This window comes from Emys orbicularis, chromosome 1, assembly GCF_028017835.1.
Source record: "Emys orbicularis isolate rEmyOrb1 chromosome 1, rEmyOrb1.hap1, whole genome shotgun sequence".
In the NCBI taxonomy this organism is placed as follows: Eukaryota; Metazoa; Chordata; order Testudines; family Emydidae; genus Emys; species Emys orbicularis.
In genome coordinates, this window is record NC_088683.1 from 201,930,678 (window position 1) to 201,953,310 (window position 22,633).

Sequence of the window (22,633 nt, forward strand, 5' to 3'; positions counted from 1 at the left end):
CGAGCCCTGAGCCGCCGCAGGAGGCGGCTGCGGCGGCGATGTTGGGGCCGCGCTGAGCGTGGGGCGCGATGGCCGAGGAGCCGGCCCCTTCGCTCCTCTGGCCGCGCCCCCCCCCCCCCAATGGCTCCTCTGGAGTCCGACCGTGCTGCCCGCCCCCTCCTAGCCTGCAGGAGCCCAGCGCCGGCCCGGCTGGCGCCGCTTTTGAAAAATGTACTGAGGGGACGCAGCTGCTTCCCCTGAACCCCCCTAGCTATGCTACTGAAGCACAGCCAACTGTACTTCAGCTCTGACTTCAGTGCAGTGCCGCCTGCATAGCAATGTGACACATTATAATTGCAGCAAGTGGAAAGGGTTTCTTTTGCTGGTAAAAACAGTTCCTAGCCTATTGTGAGATTGGGAGTTGCTATGCTGGATTTTTCTGCCTAATGATGACAGCAGCAAATTTCTCCCTCAAAAAATAACCTCAACAGTAAAACCCTCTCCCCCCGCCCCAGAAAAAACCCTTATTTTTCTAGTATGTATTGAAAGAACGAAAGGTTTTTAACTTGCTTAAACAATTACTAGGGGTGAGGAGACAACCATCTACAAGTATTTGAAGGGTGCAGATTCTATGGAGGGCGAGGAATGGTTCAGGGTGGTCTAAGCAGTATAACTTGATGTAATAGGATGAAAATTAAAATACAGGATGAATATCAAGAAAATATTCCAAACAGCGAGTTCTTCTGGGGTGTGGAATAGTATCTCAAGGGAAGCTTTGTCTCTACAGTAATTTAACATTAGACTGGACAAGTTCTTCAAAAACATGGTGTTGAAAACATCTTGCTGTGGCAGGTGGGTGAGTTTTAGATGTCCTAATGCATCTGTCTTATTCTATGAACTGCTGCTCTTGAGGGCAGACTCAGCAGGAAGGTTTAGGATAGAATTGGCATGTGAAGTGAGCTACTCTCTCACCCTGGAGTGATCTTTTCAGGATACACACATCGGTGAGGAAGTGTAAGGAAGCGTGTATGGCCACCGTCTGTGCTGTATTTGTGCGATGAGGCAAAAAAGAACTTCAGCCGCCAGCACTGTCACCGGCATTATATTTTATTTAAAATAATGAGATCTAATTTTGCTTTTATTTTTGTAGGACTTCTACAAGCGCGAGAGCTAGGGGTGAAGGTGTTCCATGCAGGCACAACCATGCAGGAGAATAAAGTGATGACTGACGGTGGCAGAGTCCTTACAGTCACGGCTATCAAGGAGGATCTGATGTCAGCACTGGAAGAAGCCAACAAAGGAGTAGCAGCCATACGGTTCCAGGGTGCCATTTACAGAAAGGACATTGGTTATCAGGCTATAGCTTTCCTGCAGCGGTCTGTGTATGTAAGCAAGGGCACTAGCAGAAATAGATGCTTGCCTAGCCCACAGCCATTCATATTGTTCTGATTCTGTGATGAGCAACAGTGATGCAGAAAATATCACTATAACCACAAATGTGCCCCCTTTTCCCTTTCAGAGGCCTGATACATGGTGACGTAAGTGTAGACACTATAACCAGCAGTGCTTTGATTAATCAATCTGAACCACCAGCTGCAACTGGTAGTAGATCAGGTAAGGTTAGAACAGTTCTGCAAACTTCCTCTATTTTGAATGAAACCTGAATTCCTCCTAAGAAATGAGCAGACTGACCTTTCCACTCAGGTGAAACACCTGGCATTGGTATCACTAATGAGGCGATAGCACTTGCATATGATTGAACCAGGGCTTAAATCATCTTTACCAAAGAGAATTCTCATTTTCTTCTGTCTCTTTCTTGTTTAAACCATCCACTTAAGTTAAACAAGGGGAATGACATTCTCTTTCAGTTACATCCCTGGCTTGACCTTGACACACTAGACAATGGGAACTTGTGGAAAGCGAGCTTGCTGTGAAGTGAATTGTTGGATCATCAATTTTTTAAGATAGTATGTAAGCCAATAAGGTTTGGGAACCACTGCACTAGATTACTGTAGTATAGCAAATCTTGCCACTAGCTTTTTAGTAGAATATTATGTCGGTGTCCACTGAAGTCATGCTGTATTACCACTGGTCAACTGTTACAGTAGTTTGTTTTAGCAGTGTATGATATGCATACAGGTATCTGTGATCTTGCTAATGAACACTGAATTTTGAAGTCTGCTGTTCACACTGTACCTTTTGTTAGTAACAGTCATGTGGTCGGAGGAAGGCTTTCTGTTACATAATTAGTTTTTAAAGTGGAATAAGAAAGATTATCAGCTAACAAGGGATCAGTTGGTAAATACTGGTCACCAGTGATTTTTGCTGTAGATACACTATAATTTACAAAATACTAGGCCATAAAAATGAGTTATGACAACATGAAATACGTGATTTCAGGATCTGTACTTCATATGATTGTACATGTTTCTAGTTTAGTCGGTGGGACCAGTAATAAGTTGTCCAAGCTGTAATGATTTTCACTAGTAACGCTTGTTGTTTTTTCCTTAGAGTTACCTAAAAGTTGTCCTGGGCATTTTTTGTACGCAGGCAGCCATGCAGAGCTGGGAGGCTCTACTGATTTCTTTGACTTGAAATCATCTGGTTATGATGATCCTATCTTGGTATCTCGAACTAAAGGCATTGGAACTAAACTGCAGGTAACCACTGGCATGCCCATACCAGAGCTTATGTTGTTTGCTGAGAATTTTAAAAATAGCACAATATATTGTACAGCGTACAACTCTGAGCATTGTAAAGATATTGGAGGTATGTCTATGCTGGAATAAAAGACCCTCAGCTGGCCCAGGTCAGCTGATCTGGACTCAGGCTGCAGGGCTAAAAATTGCTGTGTAGATGTTTGGGCTCAGGCTGTAGCCCGGGCTCTGGGACCCTCCCACCTTGCTGTGTCCAAGAGCTTTGGCTCCAGCCTAAGCCCAAATGTCTACAGAGCAAATTTACAGCCCCACAACCCGAGCCCTGTGAGCCCAAGTCAGCAGACCCGGGCCAGCTCTGGGTGTTTAATTGCTGTGTAGACATACCCTACAGGTCCACACTAGTCAAATGATATGAGATCCTGCTATCACACACTCATAACAAATATCCTACTCCCACCACCGCCTGTCTCCCTACAGCCTCACCACCACAAGTACGTTGCACTTCCTAGATTAAGCTAATTGAGACTTGCGTATATGTGCGTGTACGTATTTGGGAGTAAATGAAGGTTCTAGAACTGCCATGATGATCTTTTGGCTCTTGAATGTTTCCTACTTCAAAAAATCTCACTGGGGAAACTTAGTACCACGCTTTCCTCGCAACAAATCAGCAGAGGACTGTCCCCAACTCTGTCTTACATTCCCTCACTCCTGAGACTCTTCCTTGGCTGACAAGAGTTTGTTAATAATGCCCATCAATGCTGTTTGCTAGCTGAACCAGAGGGATTGTTACAGTGCAACAGAAGATGCTGAATAACTCCATAGTGCTCCCAGTCCCCACTGGTCTGGGGTGAAAGAGTCCTGGCTTTGCAAATCAAACCCAGATATTGCATGTGAGCCTGATCCAGCACCTTTTGAAGCCAATGGGAGTCTTTACTTATGTTTTCCGCTCAATCTTTCTGTACTGAATTCTTTTGTACCGGTATAGGTACAGAAGCACAACTCCCCACTGTAAACATGGCCTAACATTCAGCCCTACACAGAATTTTTTTCTGCTAGTTTCATCCAGTGTAGCTATCAGTTACCAGGGTAAGTTGCACTGATGCAAGCCCTGATTTGCATCAGTGCACTGTGTCTGCATTAGCAGTTGGCACCAGCGTTAACTGCATTGCCAGAGCTTCACCAATGTAAACAAACCCATTTGTAGTTACACTGGTGTAAATTTCCCTACTTTACAGAAACCCTCAGTGACAGTTGTTATGGGAAGCAGAGATGAATGGATGCAAGCAATATGGTAATCTTCAAAAAACATTTAAGTCTTTCTTGGGAAAACAAGACTTCATTGTGTGTGTTGATAAATTGTATAATCAATTGCTTGACCATGCTTTGGTTCATTATTTTGTTATGAAATATATTCAAGGCCAAATAACCAATGTCAGTCAGGTTTATTAATATGGTACAAGAAAAAGGTTCTATGTGATACCAGTTTCTGAAGAGCAGTCCCATGCAGATATGTTATATTCACCTTATGAAGAAAGTGTGCTCCCCAAGTTACACACTTCAGCTGGTATTATTTATGTGGTTTTGCAAGTTTTACATTTCTTTACACATCACTAAAATCCAACTGTTTGCTCCAGTTCCCTAACTTGTTGTCTTGTTCCTTCCTTATTGTCATTTTGGATACTAGCATTCCAGGTATTGTACTAAGGCATAGAAAACTTGTCAAAATCAAAATACATACATTCATTCTGAATGCTTACTTCAGCAAATGCAAGGTGTTATGGGATACTTAGCATTAGTGACCAGGATTATGGGATAGGCCAGTTTAGGCTATATCGCTGTTACAATATTTGTGCTTAATGTTATTGGTGTTTAATGTATACTAATATACATATGGTGCAGGAAATACATATTATTAACATGATATATTTATATCTAGCCAGCATATATTAGTCAACAGTGTGACTTTTAAGATTCCATTCAAGGCCCTGCATTCCAGTGGAACAGATCCAAGTTGTTGTCAATGACAATGAGATGGGGCTTCTTTATCAGAGAGGGTCAGTGAAATATCACTGGAAGGAGGAAGTCTCATCCCCTTTACACCTAATGAAGAAGAAGAAAGCTATTTAATGATGCTCTTCGAGTTTTGCTATGCTGTTAAATGAAGACAATGGACTAAGTAATACAGAACGCAAAACCATGTTCAATGGATTAATTTTATATAGATATTGATAAGCACATACTGTGGTTATCACGAAAAAACTGATGGATGCCCCATCACTTTAGGACAATCTAATATTAGACTGGACACAGTATTTTAAAAAATTATACTGAAGGGACAAATTCTGCACAGGCAGAGAGCCAGGAGGTGAACTAGATGATCTGACAGGACTTTCCCATTTCTGATTTCTATAGTGGACAGCACAGGCAATAAGAAGATTGTCCACTCTTCTTGCCTATGATGTGGCAACCATGTCAGAGCTGCTGTTTGCTTCCTATCACAGCTATAAATTGGTTCTCTCACTCTCTTGTTACAGATTGCACAGATGTGTAAGAAACATGACACCATTGGCCAGGACTTGGTTGCCATGTGTGTCAATGACATCCTGGCTCAGGGAGCAGAGCCCCTCTTCTTCCTCGACTATTTTGCCTGTGGGAAACTTGATGCTGAAGTGGCTCAAGCAGTCATAGCGGGAATAGCTGAAGCTTGTAAAAAGGCAGGATGCGCTCTCTTGGGTACGGGCACTCACTTCCTGTACGGGATTTGAGGGTTCTGATATAAAATTATTACTGCCATTAGTACGCAGACACTGAGCCTGATTCTCCTCTCTCACTTACTCTGGTGTAAATGGAAGCAGAATTTGAGGCACTGGATTCTTAGTGCACTTAAAAAAATGTCCATTCCCTCTCCAAATAGAAATATGAACAAATAGAACTTCCTCTCCCCAACCCAAGAGGCACCATTTTGATTTTTTCCCAGAAATCAGTGCTCAGGTAATACTTTTCCCCTTCCCACTCTTCATTTTTGTAACTCTGAGCTTAACTAGCTTTTCGGTGGTCCCTTGAAATAAGAAACGTGCAGTTTAAGCTGTGCCTGTCTTTGTAGCAACACCGAGTACGTCCCCAATTTGAAAACTGTAATTGATTCCACATTAGAAATGAAATGCGGATGTTTTTACAGTTAGTGCTGCCTGCTTTCTCCCTTCCCCTAGGAAGAGAGACTGCTGAAATGCCAGGCATGTATTCGCCTGGAGAGTATGACCTCGCTGGCTTTGCAGTTGGTGCAGTGGAACGAGGCCAAATGTTCCTGCAGCTGGAGAGAGTTGCTGAGGGGGATGTCGTCATTGGACTAGCTTCTTCTGGGATTCACAGCCATGGCTTTAACCTTGTAAGGAAGATTCTCTTAATGTCTTCCCTACACTACTCGTCTCCAGTACCTGGTGGATGTGGCGACCAGCCGTTAGGTATAATAATATCTGCTTTTTAAAGGTGAACCTTCCTGGAAGTGAATCCAGTTCAATTATTTTCTTAAATAGACACTGGCAGGGTTTTTAGACCTCAAGATTGAATTTCCTAGTTATGGTTGCCACCAGCCCAGTTTTAGGCCCATGGTCCAGTTCCTTGGTTTCTGAGATCTTTCATCCATTTCCCCACAGTGTGGCAACACAGCTTGCAGTCTTCCCTCGCTACTCTTGATAGGTTCTTTGTCCCAGAGATAGCAAGAGGAATGCTGATAAAAGCATCATTTCTTGCATTGCCTGATAAAAGTGCTTCTGCACTGATTTTTATCTCTAATGATTTTGTAAACTTTTATGATCACAGGAGAACTATTGCTAACTCCAACCAAAATCTACAGCAAGGCTCTGTTGCCTGTCCTTCGTTCAGGGCATGTGAAGGCCTTTGCCCCTATCACTGGCGGGGGGTTACTGGAAAGCATCCCCAGAATCCTACCTGAATCATTTAGTGTAATTTTGGGTAAGTGTAAAAGAACCTTTTCTGTTATAGGTAAATGACATCTAATATAGACCTGATTTTTTTTTTTTAAGCCTGGTCTTTAGGAGACTTAGGGTATCAAGGGCGGTGGGGGGGAAATCCCAACAGTGAATCTCAGAGCCTGAGGCTACAGACTTGGCCTCATGCTACTGCGCTAAAAGTAGCAGTGTAGACATTCCTACTTGAGCTGGAGCCTAGGCTCTGAGACCTGCCCCCCATGCTGGGTTTTGGAGCCCAGACTCCCACCCAAGCAGGAACATCTACAGTGTTATTTTTAGTGCTGTAGCATGAGCTTGAATCTGTAGACCCGGGCTCTAAGACTTGCTGCTGGGGGTGTTCTTTTGCAATGTAGATATGCCCTTAGAAGTGAAGTACCTGATTTATAGGTACTTGGACCTCTGAGTGGCTTAATGGGCACAAAAAGCAGGCCCACGGTCTATAAACATCTTGCTTAAAATGTTTGTGTTTATAGTTTTAACAAGTTTCAGCAAAATGTGTAGCTGTTAAGGAGCATCTGTTTCTAGGAGGAGACTAAGAATTCATTAAGATAGCTTCTGCTTCTCAAACTGCGTACTCAGATTGAACGTTAAAAGCTTGGTAAGGGAGTGAAATTGTACACTTTGGGCTACAGTCTATATATATCTAATACAGTATTATGGAAAGGCAGTAGATTCTCCACAGATAAGGACGCATCTCGGTTTCCATTACAAGTCTGATCTTGGCCACCAGCCAAAAGTCCACAGAATTGAACATCAGACATAAAATTAGCACAGAATGTCTGTAGCTGAGATAAAATTTCTCTCAGATTTTAAGTAAATTGGACAAAGTGTCTATAAATTACAAGATATTAAAAATACAGGTGTTCAGCAGAGTCCACAAAGTCTTCTAACATTCTCTGTCCTTCAGTAGAATGAAAATAGAAAGGAAAGAAATGAAAACTGAGTTTACTGTTTCATTTAGTTGTGCCCAGGATCTAAGATTAGACAATAAAATTCTAATTTTAAAAGTGATTAGAATTTCATATAGTTATGTCAGAATGGCATGTTGGCTCTGTCAGCTTAAAATAGGCCACCAACTGACTACAGGAGACAAACTCATTAAAAAAGAAAAGTCTCTAGTTCTCTTCCTGTGGAGATACATTTGCAAGGGAGGCTTGTCAATAGAGAAATGTTCTAGCAAAGCTGGAGCTAAGTAGACAAGTTTGTAAATTAAGACACTAAAAAACGGTGTTCGTCACAGTTAGAATATTCTGTCTAAAACTCTTTTGCCAGATCAGTAGGAGATCATTAAAATTAGGTCTGTTGGGTTTCTCTCTATTTGCAATATGGTTCACAGGACCACGCTTCTGAACTTTACAGTCAAGTTTTAAAGGTTAGTAAGTGTTCAAATAGGAACACGAGAGGGGCACAGCAGGCTATGACAACCATTACAGTGCTCCTGATGAGCCTTGGGAAAATCAGTAGGATGCTGATAAACTTTACAAAGTATGCTGACGGCTGGCTCAGCGGCAGTGCACCAATTCACCCTTCAGTGCACACAGTTACCCATCATAAAGTGCATGGCAGTGTTTCCCAAATGGTAGGTCCTGATAGAAGGTTTAGATGAGTCGTGAGGCCCCAGGTAAATATACACTTGTTCCAGCTTGATGCAGAGGGGAGACCTGGGGGGTTGGAAAACGGCCCTGCCCAACACTCTCACTGCAGCAGTGGCGCCTGTCCTGCGGGGCTGGGCCCAGCTCCCACCCCAAGCATTGAGACCCGGCACGGGGTCACAGCGCCACTCAGGTTTGGCCTGGCTGTCTCTCCCCACTAGGGTGACCAGACAGCAAGTGTGAAAACTCGGGACAGGGAGTGGGGGGTAATAGGAGCCTATAAAAGAAAAAGACCCAAAACTCTGGACTGGCCCTATAAAATTGGGACATCTGATCACCCTACTCCCCAAACCTGAGATGCTGCATCCCTCCCCAGCCTAGCCCTGTGAGACAGGAGGCACCGTGTCAGTGTGGGGTGGGCTCGGCCTCTAGTCCCCCTTTTCCCACCTCCTGTCCACACAGGGCCAGTATTAGGGTTGTGGTGTGGGTGCATAAATGTAATGGTGTGTCACAAAGAAAAAAAAAAGTGCAGTGGTGGTTTGCTTATTAAAAATTTGGGAACCACTGGTCAGTAGCAAATTCCTCTGCACTCTGAATTCAGTCACTTTGAGCCACCTGCACAGCACAAGGCAACCCCTGCACTTTCCACAGTGGGTGTAAATGGCCTGGGGCTTGAGGTTTCTGACTGATCTGGGACAAATGTCACTTTCCTCTATCACTGTTCATCTACAGCAGTATGTTTTCAATAGGCTGTGCAAAGGCTTTAGCAATGCAGTTCCCATAAGCTTTAATGCTACTTGCACAGGAAGTTAGCTGCCCAATGCTTTTAAAATGTAGAGGATATTATCGATTATACAACGGTTTATATCCAACACTTTTGCTGATCTATAAACATTTCAACCATTTTCAGATGCTTATAGTTGGCAGATACCTGAAATCTTCTCCTGGCTCCAAACAGAGGGGAACCTCTCAGAAGAGGAGATGGCCCGAACGTTTAATTGCGGGATCGGTGCTGTCTTGATGGCAGACAAGGAGCTGGCTCAGCAAGTTCTGAAGGATGTACAGAGGCATGAGGAAGCCTGGCTGATTGGAAATATAGTCCCAAGCCACACAGGTTACTGGGCCTCTTAACTTGAAATAAGAAAAATGGAATTCCATTCATTAGGGCCTGATCCAAAGTCCACTGAAATAATGAAAAGCCATTCATTGATTTAAATGGGGTTTGGACCAGACCCTTAGAGATGCCCTATTTAAGCTGTATACCAGGGGTTGGCAACGTTCGGCACGTGGCTTGCCAGGGTAAGCACCCTGGCGGGCCGGGCCAGTTTATTTACCTGCTGACGCGGCAGGTTCGGCCGATCGCGGCCCCCACTGGCCGCGGTTCGCCGTCCCGGGCCAATGGGGGCGGCGGGAAGCCGCGGCCAGCACATCCCTCGGCCTGCGCCGCCCCCATTGTTCCCAGGACGGCGAACCGCGGCCAGGGGGGGCCGCGATCGGCCGAACCTGCCGCGTCAGCAGGTAAATAAACTGGCCCGGCCCGCCAGGGTGCTTACGTGCCGCGTGCCGAACGTTGCCGACCCCTGCTGTATACCGACACAAAGTAGATCATTAAGGGTCTAATTCTGTGTGGTTCTGAGCACTTTTTAGGAGACAACATGCTTTCACGTGCACTTCTCCTCAACTCAGCACCCTGCAGAACTGGGTCCTTCATTCTTCAGTATAGATCAAGTGAGAAGTAATTTGCTACTAGAGATGGACCTTACTAAGTCAGTGGACAGAGATACCTGTAAAACTGCTTGAGACTTAGGCAAATCTCCCTAGTGTCTACAGGCATATAGGTACTCCTTATGTTATGACTGCAATAAAATAATTATTTCTTTGGGTCATATTTTACCACCATTTTGTCAACAAAACTCCCATATGACAATAGCAGCAGTTATTTTGTGCAAATTTTGGAGGTAGAAGAAGGCTACTGTTACATGCTTGTGAGTCTGCCAACTGGTAGTTAGATCATCCCTAGTTAGGTGAATCTCCGTTAAGTAACACCGTCCAGTTGGGTGTGCATGCAGTGAGACTTTCACCAGGCCCTTTATGATCCGCAAGCAGCAGCTTTAGTAAGGGAGACACAAGGAAGTTTTGGTTCAGTTGAAATCACTTTTAGCATCCCCTGTAGGGCAGTACGAGGTTGGGAGGGAGGAGGGGCTAAGAGAAAGGTTTGATATGGGATGGAAGAGATCTGTTAATACGTCTTTACTATTTTAGGTCCCAGTCTTGCAAACTGTTACATGTGAGTAACTTTACACATGAACTTAATGGGATTAGTTAAATTATTAAATTCTATATTTCAAATATTGGATAAGTGTTGATGTTAGCATAAATTATCATTGATCGGTTTGCTTAGTTGATTCTAAATAGAAAAGTATTTTGATATTTTACTTTGAAGGATCTTCTCATGTCAAAGTCAAGAATCTCCTTCAAGCCTTGCGGTTCAATAGATCCCAGTTTCTGCAGAATGCTGCTGACATGGACAGTCACCTGCATGTCGAGCCCCAAACAAGCAAAGTGAAAGTAGCTGTTCTCATCTCTGGAACAGGTCAGTTTGCATTTGTAATCGCACAGGATGACATCCTAACGCATGAAAGGCCAAATTCAGCCCCACTGTAAGCATTTACATCTCCATTTACTTCACTGCTGTTGTACCTTCTTAAACCAGGACTGAATTTGACCCAAGGTCAAAAAGATGTTCTGTGCTAGCCACTGAAAAACATTACTCGTGGGAAACAGGGTGGGTGGCCCTTCTATCAGGAGATAAGTCTTAGACCACATGTGACACTGTTGACCTGCCACCCCAAATGGAAAGAATGAATTAGTCACATGACAGCCAGTCATGAGACTAAAGCAGCCTTCTGGGAGGGTAGAAAAACAGATCTGTGTCAAGTATCAGGGGGTAGCCGTGTTAGTCTGTATCTACAAAAACAACAAGGAGTCTGGTGGCACTTTAAAGACTAACAGATTTATTTGGGCATAAGCTTTCATGGGTAAAAACCTCACTTCTTCGGATGCATAGAGTGAAAGTTACAGATGCAGGCATTATATACTGACACATGGAGAGCAGGGAGTTACTTCGCAAGTGGAGAACCAGTGTTGACAGGGCCAATTCAATCAGGGTGGATGTAGTCCACTCCCAATAATAGATGAGGAGGTGTCAATTCCAGGAGAGGAAAAGCTGCTTCTGTAATGAGCCAGCCGCTCCCAGTCCCTATTCAAGCCCAGATTAATGGTGTTAAATTTGCAAATGAATTTTAGTTCTGCTGTTTCTCTTTGAAGTTTTTTTGTTCAATGATAGTGACTTTTAAATCTGTAATAGAATGACCAGGGAGATTGAAGTGTTCACTTACTGGCTTTTGTATGTTACCATTCCTGATGTCCGATTTGTGTCCATTTATTCTTTTGCGGAGGGACTGTCCGGTTTGGCCAATGTACATGGCAGAGGGGCATTGCTGGCACGTGATGGCATATATAACATTAGTAGATGTGCAGGTGAATGAGATGGTGTGGCTGATGTGGTTGGGTCCTCTGATGGTGTCGCCAGAGTAGATATGGGGGGACAGAGTAGGCAACAAGGTTTGCTACAGGGATTGGTTCCTGGGTTGGTGTTTCTGTGGTGTGGTGTGTAGTTGCTGGTGAGTATTTGCTTCAGGTTGGGGGGTTGTCTGTAAGCGAGGACTGGCCTGCCTCCCAAAGTCTGTGAGAGTGAGGGATCATTTTCCAGGTTGTAGATCGTGGGTAATGCGCTGGAGAGGTTTTAGCTGGGGGCTGTATGTGATGGCCAGTGGTGTTCTGTTATTGTCCTTGTTGGGCCTGTCCTGTAGTAGGTGATTTCTGGGTACCCGTCTTGCTCTGTCAATCTGTTTCCTCACTTCCCCAGGTGGGTATTGTAGTTTTAAGAATGCTTGATAAAGATCTTGTAGGTGTTTGTCTCTGTCTGAGGGGTTGGAGCAAATTCAGTTGTATCTTAGGGCTTGGCTGTAGATGTAGCGTGGATCGTGTGATGTGTCTTGGATGGAAGCTGGAGGCATGTAGGTACATATAGCGGTCAGTAGGTTTCTGGTATAGGGTGGTGTTTATGTGACCATCACTTATTTGCACTGTAGTGTCCAGGAAGTGGATCTCTTGTGTGGACTGGTCCAGGCTGAGGTTGATGGTGGGGTGGAAATTGTTGAAATCTAGGTGGAATTCTTCAAGGGCCTCCTTTCCGTGCGTCCATATGATGAAGATGTCATCAATGTAGCGCAAGTAGAGGAGGGGCACTAGGGGACGAGAGCTGAGGAAGCGTTGTTCTAAGTCAGCCATAAAAATGTTGGCATACTGTGGGGCCATGCGGGTGTGGACAGCCAATGGGGGACTGCAGAGTGAATCTACAAGAAGAGAAGTCTCCTGCAGTGGTCCCTGAGGAAGGAACTTGGGGCTGGGTAGAAAGACCCAGCTGGAAGATTTGTTTTCTTTTTTGGGAGAAGGCCAAAAAGGCAGGCCAGGCCTTGTCTTCTCCATTGTCTCCAAGGACAAAGGAAGAGACAGTACCTTGGGGAGGAGGGGCACAGCTTAAGGTTCAATGGAAGACTTCTTTGTGTTTGTTTGGAACTTTGTTAATAAAACCAGATCCCAGGATGGGCTGTTACTGGACTTGTGAGAGTCTCTTTTTTGAGTTATTGAGTATTTAAGAGGGGAAACTGAGGCAGGGGAGCACAGAGCCACCCTTGACTACAAGGGGGCATGCGGGAGGCAACTGACTGTTGCATACTGCTAATCCACAAATTCTTTAGTCCTTTTCCATTCGAGTGCTTGTTAAAGCAGATAGTATTTTAATGCATCCAAATACTTTGATGAAACATACGAGGATTAGATCGCTCAGGTGATGGTAACACATTGTCGCTACCTTGCCAAATCAAACAACACCATGTCAGTAGTGACCATAAATTATTATCTAATGGCTGTTTGGTGAACTGAAGTAGTGCTCTGTCTGATTCTCAGTGGACAGAAACCACCACCACCACCACCACAACTGGTACTATAGCTGGTCCCCCTACTGTCACTCTCAGGGCTGGTCTACACTAGAAAATTAGATGAACCCAGCTATGTCGCTCAGAGGTGAAAAAAATCCACACCCTTGAGCGATGTAGTTTAAGCCAACCTAACCCCTAGTGTAGACAGTGCTAGGTCAATGGAAGAACTCTTCCATCAACTTAGCAACTGCCTCTTGGGGAGGTGAATTAACTAAAGTGATGGGAGAATCCCTCCTGTCGCTGTAGTGTCTACACTGAAGCACTACAGCAGCACAGCTGTGCCACTGTAGCGTTTCAAGTCTAGACAAGCCCTCAAAAGAGGCCAGGGATTGAATACACACGGAGACTGAACTGTGCTTGCACCCCAGAGGGGCTCCCTCCAGGCAGGTCACGTCTGAAACATGTTGCTACAGTAGTGGGGGGAAGCTTATACTGGCTACGGCTGTGGTATTCCTGTTGTATGGATAAACAAGATGTTGGTCTTGAAGGCTTTCTACCTGGCACTCATCCTTAACACAAATTTCACATATAAAAATTGAAAAATATTAAAAATTATATAAAAGTAGTAAAAGGGAATAACGTGGTTGGCAAGATTTCTCCATGTAATGGAAATTCCAGACTGTGTAGCATTACAGAGGGGTGAAATATAGGATAACATGAAAAGGACTCCAAGCTCTTTGAAAACAGGGGTTCAAAACAGATTGCCAAAAATATTAAGAAAACAAGGCATTGTTCAATAACAGCCAACCTGGAACACTCCTAACTGTTATTTATTTAGGAGCAGATGTTCTCCCCAGTGCCCTCGCTCAGTAACTTTGCTAGGCATGGGAGAAGGGGGTGAATCCTCCCCTTAAATAATAGAGCATAGTTGTTGAAGTAATCTGTATAACATTAGTGCCTCCTGCCCCCCATACTCTTTCCCTGTGCACATCTGTAGCTGGACTCTATGTACTTTGTAGTGAGCTTTCCCTAGGTTGCAAGAGTGGCCAGGCTTTGCCCATTAATGTGGCTGAGCTCTTCTGGTCACTTGTTGTTCAGGGAGTGGTACAATGCCTATGCCAATTTTGGAGCCCCCAAAAGGAAAGCTGGTTGTATTATTGCTTGTTATGATGCTGCAGGCATTCATCGCCCAAAGAGTGATAGCTAAGGCTACATTTTAGTCATGGGTATTTTTAGTAAAAGTCATGGACAAGTCACAGGCAGTAAACAAAAATTCACGGCCCATGACCTGTCCATGACTTGTACTATATACCCCTGACTAAATCTTGGGGGGGGGGGGGGGGGGGGGGAGCGGCCTGGGGGCTCTGTGCGCTGCCTCTGCCCTGAGTGCTGGCTCCGCAGCTCCCATTGCCTGGGAACTGTGGCCAGTGGGAGCTGCAAGGGAGGCACCTGCAGGCAAAGGCAGTGCGCAGAGCCGCCTGGCCGTGCTTCTGCCTAGGAGTTGAGCGATATCCCTGCTTCCGGGGAGCGCCCCAAGGTAAGTGGCACCCAGAGCCCTCACCCCCTCCCGTGACCCAACCCCCAGCCCTGAGCCCCCTCCCACACTCAAACTCCTGCTGCTGCTGCTGGGGGAGGGAGGCGTGGTGGCCCTAGCATCGGCCGGTGCAGCTAGTCCAGGGGCTGCCTGAGCTGCTCAGGCGGCCCCCAGCCAGCTGCACCGGCTGCTGCAGAAGTCATGGAGGTCCCGGAAAGTCACGGCATCCATGACCTCCGAGACAAACTCGCAGCCTTAGTGATAGCACATTCGACCAGAGAATAAGCAACATCCAAAGCGTTACTTAAGAACATACCAGTATCTGAGATATGTAGGGCTGCTACACGGGCTTCAGTACATATATATTTTTGAAACGTTGTGCTCTAATCCATGCTGTCAGAGCCGACGTGGCACTTGGTACTATAGTAATATCTTCAGTTCTAGACTCCGTGCCGAAGCTCCCTCTTCCCACTGGAGATACTGCTTGGAAATCACTTGAAGTGGAGAACCCATAGGGAGACTGCTTGAAGAAGAGGTTACTCACTTTGTGCAGTAACTGCAGTTCTTCAAGATGTGTCCCCCTATCGGTGCTCCACTACCCGCCCTCTTTCTCCTCTGCTTCGGACTGTTCCATATGGGACATTCGGTTGCAGAAGGAACTGAGGGTGGTTTGCCCGTGCAACCCCATATAGCTTCAGTTCATGGCAGGAAGAGGCATAGGGCATGTGCGTGGGCCAAATGGACGCTGCTAATGGAAATCTCTGATCAAGGGGTCAAGAGGCGCATGTGCCCCAGAAGTGGAGCACCCATAGGGATACGCATCTCAGAGAACATTAGTTAATTCACAAACTGAGTAAAGTCTTCAGTCTCCTGTTTATAAGACCACTTGTTCTTCTCTTTTAATTTGAGGTACAAACCTTGCGGCACTTATCGCATATGCAAAAGAACCTGCAAGCTGTGCACAGATAGCTCTTGTCATCTCTAACAAGTCTGGAGATGTGGAAGAATTGAGAAATGCAGCCCGGGCTGGGATTCCCACCAGGGTAAGGACATCCGTTTCCTTTCAGTCACCAGAGAAACAGCTACTGCTTTTACAAATCTGGAACAAGTTTTCACTAATAATTCTGGCCCCACATTTATTTAAACTTTTTATGTTAAGTTGTTAGCTAAAAGTATAAAACAATGGCATCAGATAGCTAAGATCAAATCCAAAATCATGTAGGACCTGATCCAATACTCATTGAAATCAATGGAAATCTTTCCATTAACTTCAATGGGCAGTAGGACCCCAATTCAGTGAAGGATTGAAGTGTGTGCATTGAAATCAATGGGACTTTAGATGTGTGCTTGCTTTGCTGAGCCCCATGCAGCGTACACCTTTAACTGAAAAGAGGAAGAAGAAATCAATAAAACGTCATTTTTTTGGACTGCATGTGCACACTTTCCTCTCCTATGCTGCATTTATCCACCTGCTTCTTGAGCATGTAGTGAATATCTGCATAAGAAGACCTCCTATCTCTCACACCATCCCCAATTACTTTCAATAGCAAAGTCAGTCTGATTCTGTTGTTATTATTCAGATTAAGTAGAACCTCACTGCCCCAGGAGTCCCATTGATTTTAATTGCATAACATAGGCATACAGTAGAAAGAATTGCACACATTGAGAATAGTGATACCATCTAGAGCAGTGGTCTCCAAACTTTTTTGATCGCGCACCCTTATCAGTAAAAAAAATTTTGAGCATGCACCCCCTGCCGCGCTGTCTCTACCATTTTTGCCAAAAAAAAAAAAAAAGCCGCTCGGACTTCTGCCTGACGAAGAAAAAAAAAAAAAGCGCTCCTCCTGCCGCGCACCCCCACCGATCCTCTTGCGCATCCCCTGGGGTGCGCGCACCCCACTTTGGAGACCACTGATCTAGAGCAGGGGCGGGCAAACTTTTTGGCCTGAGGGCCGCATTGGGTTTCTGAAATCGTATGGAGGGCTGGTTAGGGGAGGCTGTGCCTCCCCAAACAGCCAGGCGTGGGCCGGCCCCCAACTCCTATCCGACCTCCCCTTCCCCCCGCTTCTCGCCTCCTGACGGCTCCCCCGGGACTACTGCCCATCCAACCCCCCATTCCCTGATGGCCCCCTGGGGATCCCTGCCCCATCCACCCCCCCTGCTCTCTGTCCCCCACCCGCCCCCGGATCCCCCGCCCCATCAACCCCCCCCTCCTTCCTGACACCCCCCCCCGGGACCCCTGCCCCATCCAACCACCCCTTCTCCCTGACCGCCCCCGGACACCCCGCCCCTGACTGCGCCCCTGTCGCCCCTCTTCTCCTTCCTGACTGCCCTGCAGGGACCCCTGCTCCCATTCACCCCCCCTGTTCCCCGCCCTCTGACCGCCCCAACCCCTATTCACACCCCCGCCACCTGACCACCACCCCAAACTCCCCTGCCCTCTATCCAACTCCCCTTGCTCCCTGCCCCCGGCCCCTTACTGCGCTGCCTGGAGCACCAGTGGCTGGCGGCAGGGCCGGCTTTAGCAAGAGCGGGGCCCGATTCCTGGGGGCGTGGCTTGCCGCAAGCCCCGCCCCCAGGAATCGGGCTGCGCTGTGGCCGGAGCTCCAGCCGGGGCCGGACCCGAGCCGAGCCGGGGGGCCGGACCCGAGCCGAGCCGGGGGGCCGGACCCGAGCCGAGCCGGGGGGCCGGACCCGAGCCGAGCCGGGGGGCCGGGCCCGAGCCGGACCCGGGCCGGGCCTGAGCCGAGCCGAGCTGAGCTGCGGGGGCCGGGCCGGGCCCGGCCCGAGCCACGGGAGCCGGGCCGGGCCCGGCCCGAGCCGCGGGGGCCTGGGCCGGACCCAAGCCGAGCCGCGGGGGCCGGGACGGAGCCGAGCCGAGCGGGCCGGGCCGGCGCGCTCGGCCAGAACCAGGGCCGGCGCCCCGGGGCCGGAGCTGCTGGGACCGGAGGTGCTCGGCCGGGGCCGGACTGGGCTGCGCCGCGCCGCGCCTCCCCGGAGCGCTTCTCACGTCCCCCCCACACACCCCTGACTCAGCTTACCAGGTGCTGCCTGCCCGCCCCTGCTTCTTTTCAGACTTCCCGCGAACCTCTGATTCGCGGGAAGCAGGGGCGCGGGAGGAGCAGGGGGCGGAGCGTTCAGGGGAGGGGGAAGTGAGCTGGGGGCGGGGTGGAGAGCTGTGGCGCGGGGCCCTCTTGGTGCGGGGCCCAATTCAGCCGAATCGGCTGAATCGGCCTAAAGCCAGCCCTGGCTGGCGGCGTGGCTGCACCAGGACAGGCAGCCGCACCGCGCAGCACAGAGCACTGGTTCAGGCTGGGCTCTGCAGCTGCGCTGCCCCAGGAGCTCGCTGCTCCGCCACCCATAGCACTGTGCTGTCAGCGCAGTGAGCTAAGGCTGCGGGGGAGGGGGAACAGCAGGGCAGGGGCCGGGGGCTAGCCTCCCAGGCCAGGAGCTCAGGGGCCGGACAGGACGGTCCCAGGGGCCGGATGTGGCCGGGGGCCGTAGTTTGCCCACCCCTGATGTAGAGACTTCTGACTTAAAACATAGTGAGCCAAAAACATGTTCTTATAATAACATTTAAGATTCTGAACCATTCTCTGTTCATAAAGCTGTGCTCAGACAGTAATGAAGGACATAGTAGCATTTAGTGGTTCTCCCATGCATCTGAAAGTTTGAGCTGGCTCCCCCAAACTGTTAAACTGGAGGCACCTTAAATTTTCTTCAGCAGTATATAGGCTCATATCTGAAAAACGTGTGTTAAGGGCCTTCAAAAGGTTTTCATGGGGACGAGGAACACTGCTCCATCACCTACATTGTTGAAAGTCGTCTTTAATGGAATTGAAACACTTCCGTTGGGTATCTGGGTTTTGGTCTGGAGAAGGAAGAACAAGAACTTCGCTCATCTTACACACCATGTCTGATCAGTCCAGTGTCTTTTAAAATAAACTCCCTGTTGCACAAGTCAATGACTGTAAAATGATGGTGCTGCTTTTGGTGAAACCATATTGTTTTAAAGTAAATCCATTCACTTTATATGCATTCTTCATGTGCATCTGGATTCAGGATACGAGTAAGAACTTTGTCAATCATATCTTCTCACATGAAAAAATCACTAGAAAACACCCTTTTAAGGAATACTGCTGCACTGGCTGGCAGGTGAACTTAGATGATGCTATAGAATGGATCTTTCCCATTTCTGCTTCCTATGATTCTGTGAATTGCAAACACCGATTGATAGTACACGTGAGCACTAGCAAGGCTATAATAACTTTTTAAAAATACTGGTATATTTTGGCATGGGCCTATTTTGATTTTCCTTTGTTCTCCAAGTAGTTACCCTCATTCTTACACATTGAGTCACTTTTAGTGTTTTGGCTTTGGTTGTTTTAATATTTTAGGTAGTTGACCATAAATTGTATGGAAGCCGCTCTGAATTTGACTGCACAATTGACAGAGTCCTTGAAGAATTCTCTGTTGAACTGATCTGTCTCGCAGGATTTATGAGAATTTTGTCCAGTGCTTTTATCAGAAAGTGGAATGGTAAGAAACCAGAATAAACAATTGTTAGCAATAGCTGTAAAAGAGGCATGAAAAATATCAATTCTTGGGGCCCATTCAGGAGCCTTGGGGCCTATCCAGTAGCACACGGCATTACCACTACAGGGCAAGATTCTAACACCTTTTGTCATATTGAGTAGCACTGTCTTCTGCATACCATTGTATTTAAATCAGTAGGGAGTATCTTATGCTTTCATTCATGTAATTCATTCACTTGAATCAATGGGGCTATGCGAAGGGTAAGATATTACCCAAAGAGCTAAATTGTGCCCTGGGTATTGGGGTTGCAGAGGGGCAAAGAGGAAGGAAGGTGGGTGAAAAGGGCTGGGGAGCAGGTGGAGGGTTGGTTCTGTTCACTGCAATGCACCTGGTGGCATAGCTGTGCCAGTGTGTCAAGGGGCACATGCTGTGCTGGGTATAGACCTGGGGCAGTTACTCTTTGCCAAGAGTAGCAGGGGAACTGGGAGTGAGACTGTGAATTCTCAAGTCCCTCCTGAGCTGCTCTATGAGCAGCACAACAGTGCACTGCCCCTTACTCTGGGCTTGAGGTAAAACCACAATGGAGCCTAGAGTGAATAAGGCTATTAGAGTCTGACCCACAGGGTATATATACACTGCCTAGGTCATCTGACTCGGGCTATGGGGCAAAAAATTGCATTGTAGATGTTTGGGCTTGGGCTGGAGGCCGGGCTCTGAGACCCTCCTCCTCGGGGGTTTTCGGAGCCTGGGCTCGAGCCTGAAAGTCTACACTGCTATTTTTAGGCCCACGATCCCGAATCAATTGATCCAGGCTCTGAGACTCAGTTCCGTGGGGTTCTCATTGCAGTGGAGATGTACCCATAGAGACCAAGGTTCCAGTCACAGACCCCTCTGCCCAGCAGAGGCTGGGAGTGCACACTCCCTAGCCATTGAACCCTCTATCCTGTTAACAACAGTCCAATTCCTGAGGCCTCAGTGAGAGGTTACTCACTTTTTATTCAGACATCTCCTCCCGCCCCCGTCCCCGCCGAGGAGTGATCCATGTCACACTTTCCCATCTGCTGTCTCTGCACTGGCACAATAGCAACCCTGCAGAGCGGTCTCTCTCTTTCCCAGCTCCCCTTATGCACAGAGTTGTGAGCTGGGTATGCAACTTAGGGGGTAGAGGGAACCTTCTGACCCCTTCCTCCTATCTGTGGTGATGGAGGACAAGTGACTATCTTGCCTTTATCTGAAACCTCATTTTGCTTGGCTTGCAGCAGCAGCTGTACTTCGCTATCCTTGGCCCTGGAAATGTAATATTTCCTAAACTATTTCCTCAGAGCCTAGCCCCACCATCTCTGCTTTTGCATTTTAATCCTTGTGCACCTTAGTAAGTTCTGATTGCTGTTTGGAGCCTTCCAGCTTGTTGAATGACACCTAGTGTTATGAGCTCTTGCTGACAAATATTTTATTAATGGACTATCATCTATGTTTTTTATTTTAAAAGAACTTCAGCTTAAATGTTTGTTCTATTTTTTAAATGATTTTTAGGTAAAATTTTGAACATTTGTCCATCACTATTACCTTCAGTCAAAGGGGGAAATGCCCATAAGCAGGTGCTACAAGCAGGAGTCAAAGTCACTGGCTGTACAGTACATTTTGTACTTGTAAGTATTGTTCTGCCTCTAAGAATTATTCTAACTCTAGGCAAATGATTATCGTATCACAATAACAAATGCATAAATGTTATCCAGATAATATCAGTGTAATGAACTTGTACCTGGAAATACTGGAATTATTATCAATAAAATAGGAAGAGTTAGAAGTTAAATTTCTGTAGGAAGATTAGCTTATGAATAGGAATGTACAAAAATGGGCCCCAGTCCATTAAAGACCCAATGCATGCTTTACCCTATGCATGTGAATAATCCCACTGATGCCCTTCCCACGTGATCCATCCCTTTCGATCGCCTTATTTCTATTGCCCTGTTCTCATTCCCTCCCTCACCCTCCTTCCCTTCACAATAGAGGCTTGTCCCAGTCTTTTCTATCCTGAAAAACTATCCATCAACTATCTTTTTGCATCTCCGACATAACCCCCCATCTCTCCTTTTTATCCCCACTCATCGAATGTGTGGTCTGCAACTGATGCAGTGAATCCTTCTCCTCCATCCCTTCAGCCTGCCTTCTCCCATCTCCACACTACTGAAAATGTTCTCACTAAGGTCCCTAGTGACCTCTTCTTGCTCAAATCTCAAGGCCTCTACACCATCCACACCCTCCACCTAGACCTTTCTGCTACTTTGGATGCTGTCAGCCATCTTCTCCTAACAACAGATTTATAAATATCTCCCACTTAGGAGGAAGCTAATACAGGAGCAATTATTCTCCAGGAGCCTGTCTCTGTGAACACAGATGATACCGAGGAGACCTTGTTGGAAAGGGTGAAAGAAGCAGAGTGCCGAGTCTTTCCCATTGCCTTGCAGCTGGTGGCCAGTGGAGTGGTGCGACTAGGAGCAGATGGTAAAACCTGCTGGAAACAAGGAACCCAAAGCTTGACTCATCATGAAAAGCAAGATTGCATTTCCTACACTACTACTCTGAAGCCACAACAGTACAACAGGCTACAGTCAAATGAATGAATGTTCTACTCATTGCTCACTGGTTTTTCTCTGTCTGTTGTTTCTTGTGTCCTGATTTCAGGCAGACCAGTTTCATATCTTTCATACACAACCAGGGATATATCTTCCCCAATCTAAAGTTACAGTTCCTTTGCTAAATCAGTGTTGGAACCTAAATTACCACATGTTTGGTTCGTGCATGTTCAGCTGTTTGTTAAAGGAATATATATTCATAAAGCAAAGAACCAAAGAATTTAAGGTGTGAAATAACAATGGTTTATAAGGGAAATCTAGATGAATTCTGTGAAATACCAATTTTGTCAGCATCTCCTTTTGATTGTTAATCTGATTCCAGAAAACCATGAGCTTCACAAATCAACCCTATATGAATTGAAGCAAGGACAGGGAGGCAAGCTACCACTAGGCATTCTACCACCATGGGCAGATCCAGTTAGATCAAAATTAGGTCCCTACTTGACAGGAGAGGGAGATTGAAAAAAATTAGGCAACTTCTTAGACGAAAAGTGCTAATTTTGTAGAAAGAGGTTGGTGTCTCAGTGAGTATTCACCCCTTTCCATCGCCATGGTTGGAGGCTCCTGGGTGTCTCTCTGTCTTCTCCCTGGTGGATCCGTAGCTCTATGTAATGGGGAGTGAGCCTGGTTGTTATGGCAGAGAAGGGGGAAAGAAGTGTTAATTTGATCAATGGTCAACTCCATCTGCCTGCGAAATCAGAGACAAA

General features: G+C 46.7%; 1 protein-coding gene across 1 annotated transcript in view; it reads left to right on the forward strand.

Moving 5' to 3' along the window:
* Nucleotides 1–22,088, forward strand: part of LOC135884948 (trifunctional purine biosynthetic protein adenosine-3-like) — a 55,222-nt gene extending 33,134 nt beyond the window's left edge. The window contains exons 10-21 of the mRNA XM_065412545.1: nt 1,130–1,361; nt 1,499–1,593; nt 2,491–2,639; nt 5,171–5,369; nt 5,846–6,097; nt 6,456–6,608; nt 9,128–9,331; nt 10,661–10,810; nt 15,664–15,797; nt 19,152–19,293; nt 20,824–20,939; nt 21,633–22,088. Of these exons, the coding sequence (XP_065268617.1) occupies nt 1,130–1,361; nt 1,499–1,593; nt 2,491–2,639; nt 5,171–5,369; nt 5,846–6,097; nt 6,456–6,608; nt 9,128–9,331; nt 10,661–10,810; nt 15,664–15,797; nt 19,152–19,293; nt 20,824–20,939; nt 21,633–21,914 (2,108 nt within the window). The 3' untranslated portion in view covers nt 21,915–22,088. The remainder of the gene's footprint in view (nt 1–1,129; nt 1,362–1,498; nt 1,594–2,490; nt 2,640–5,170; nt 5,370–5,845; nt 6,098–6,455; nt 6,609–9,127; nt 9,332–10,660; nt 10,811–15,663; nt 15,798–19,151; nt 19,294–20,823; nt 20,940–21,632) is intronic.
* The last annotated feature ends 545 nt before the right edge of the window (nt 22,089–22,633 follow it).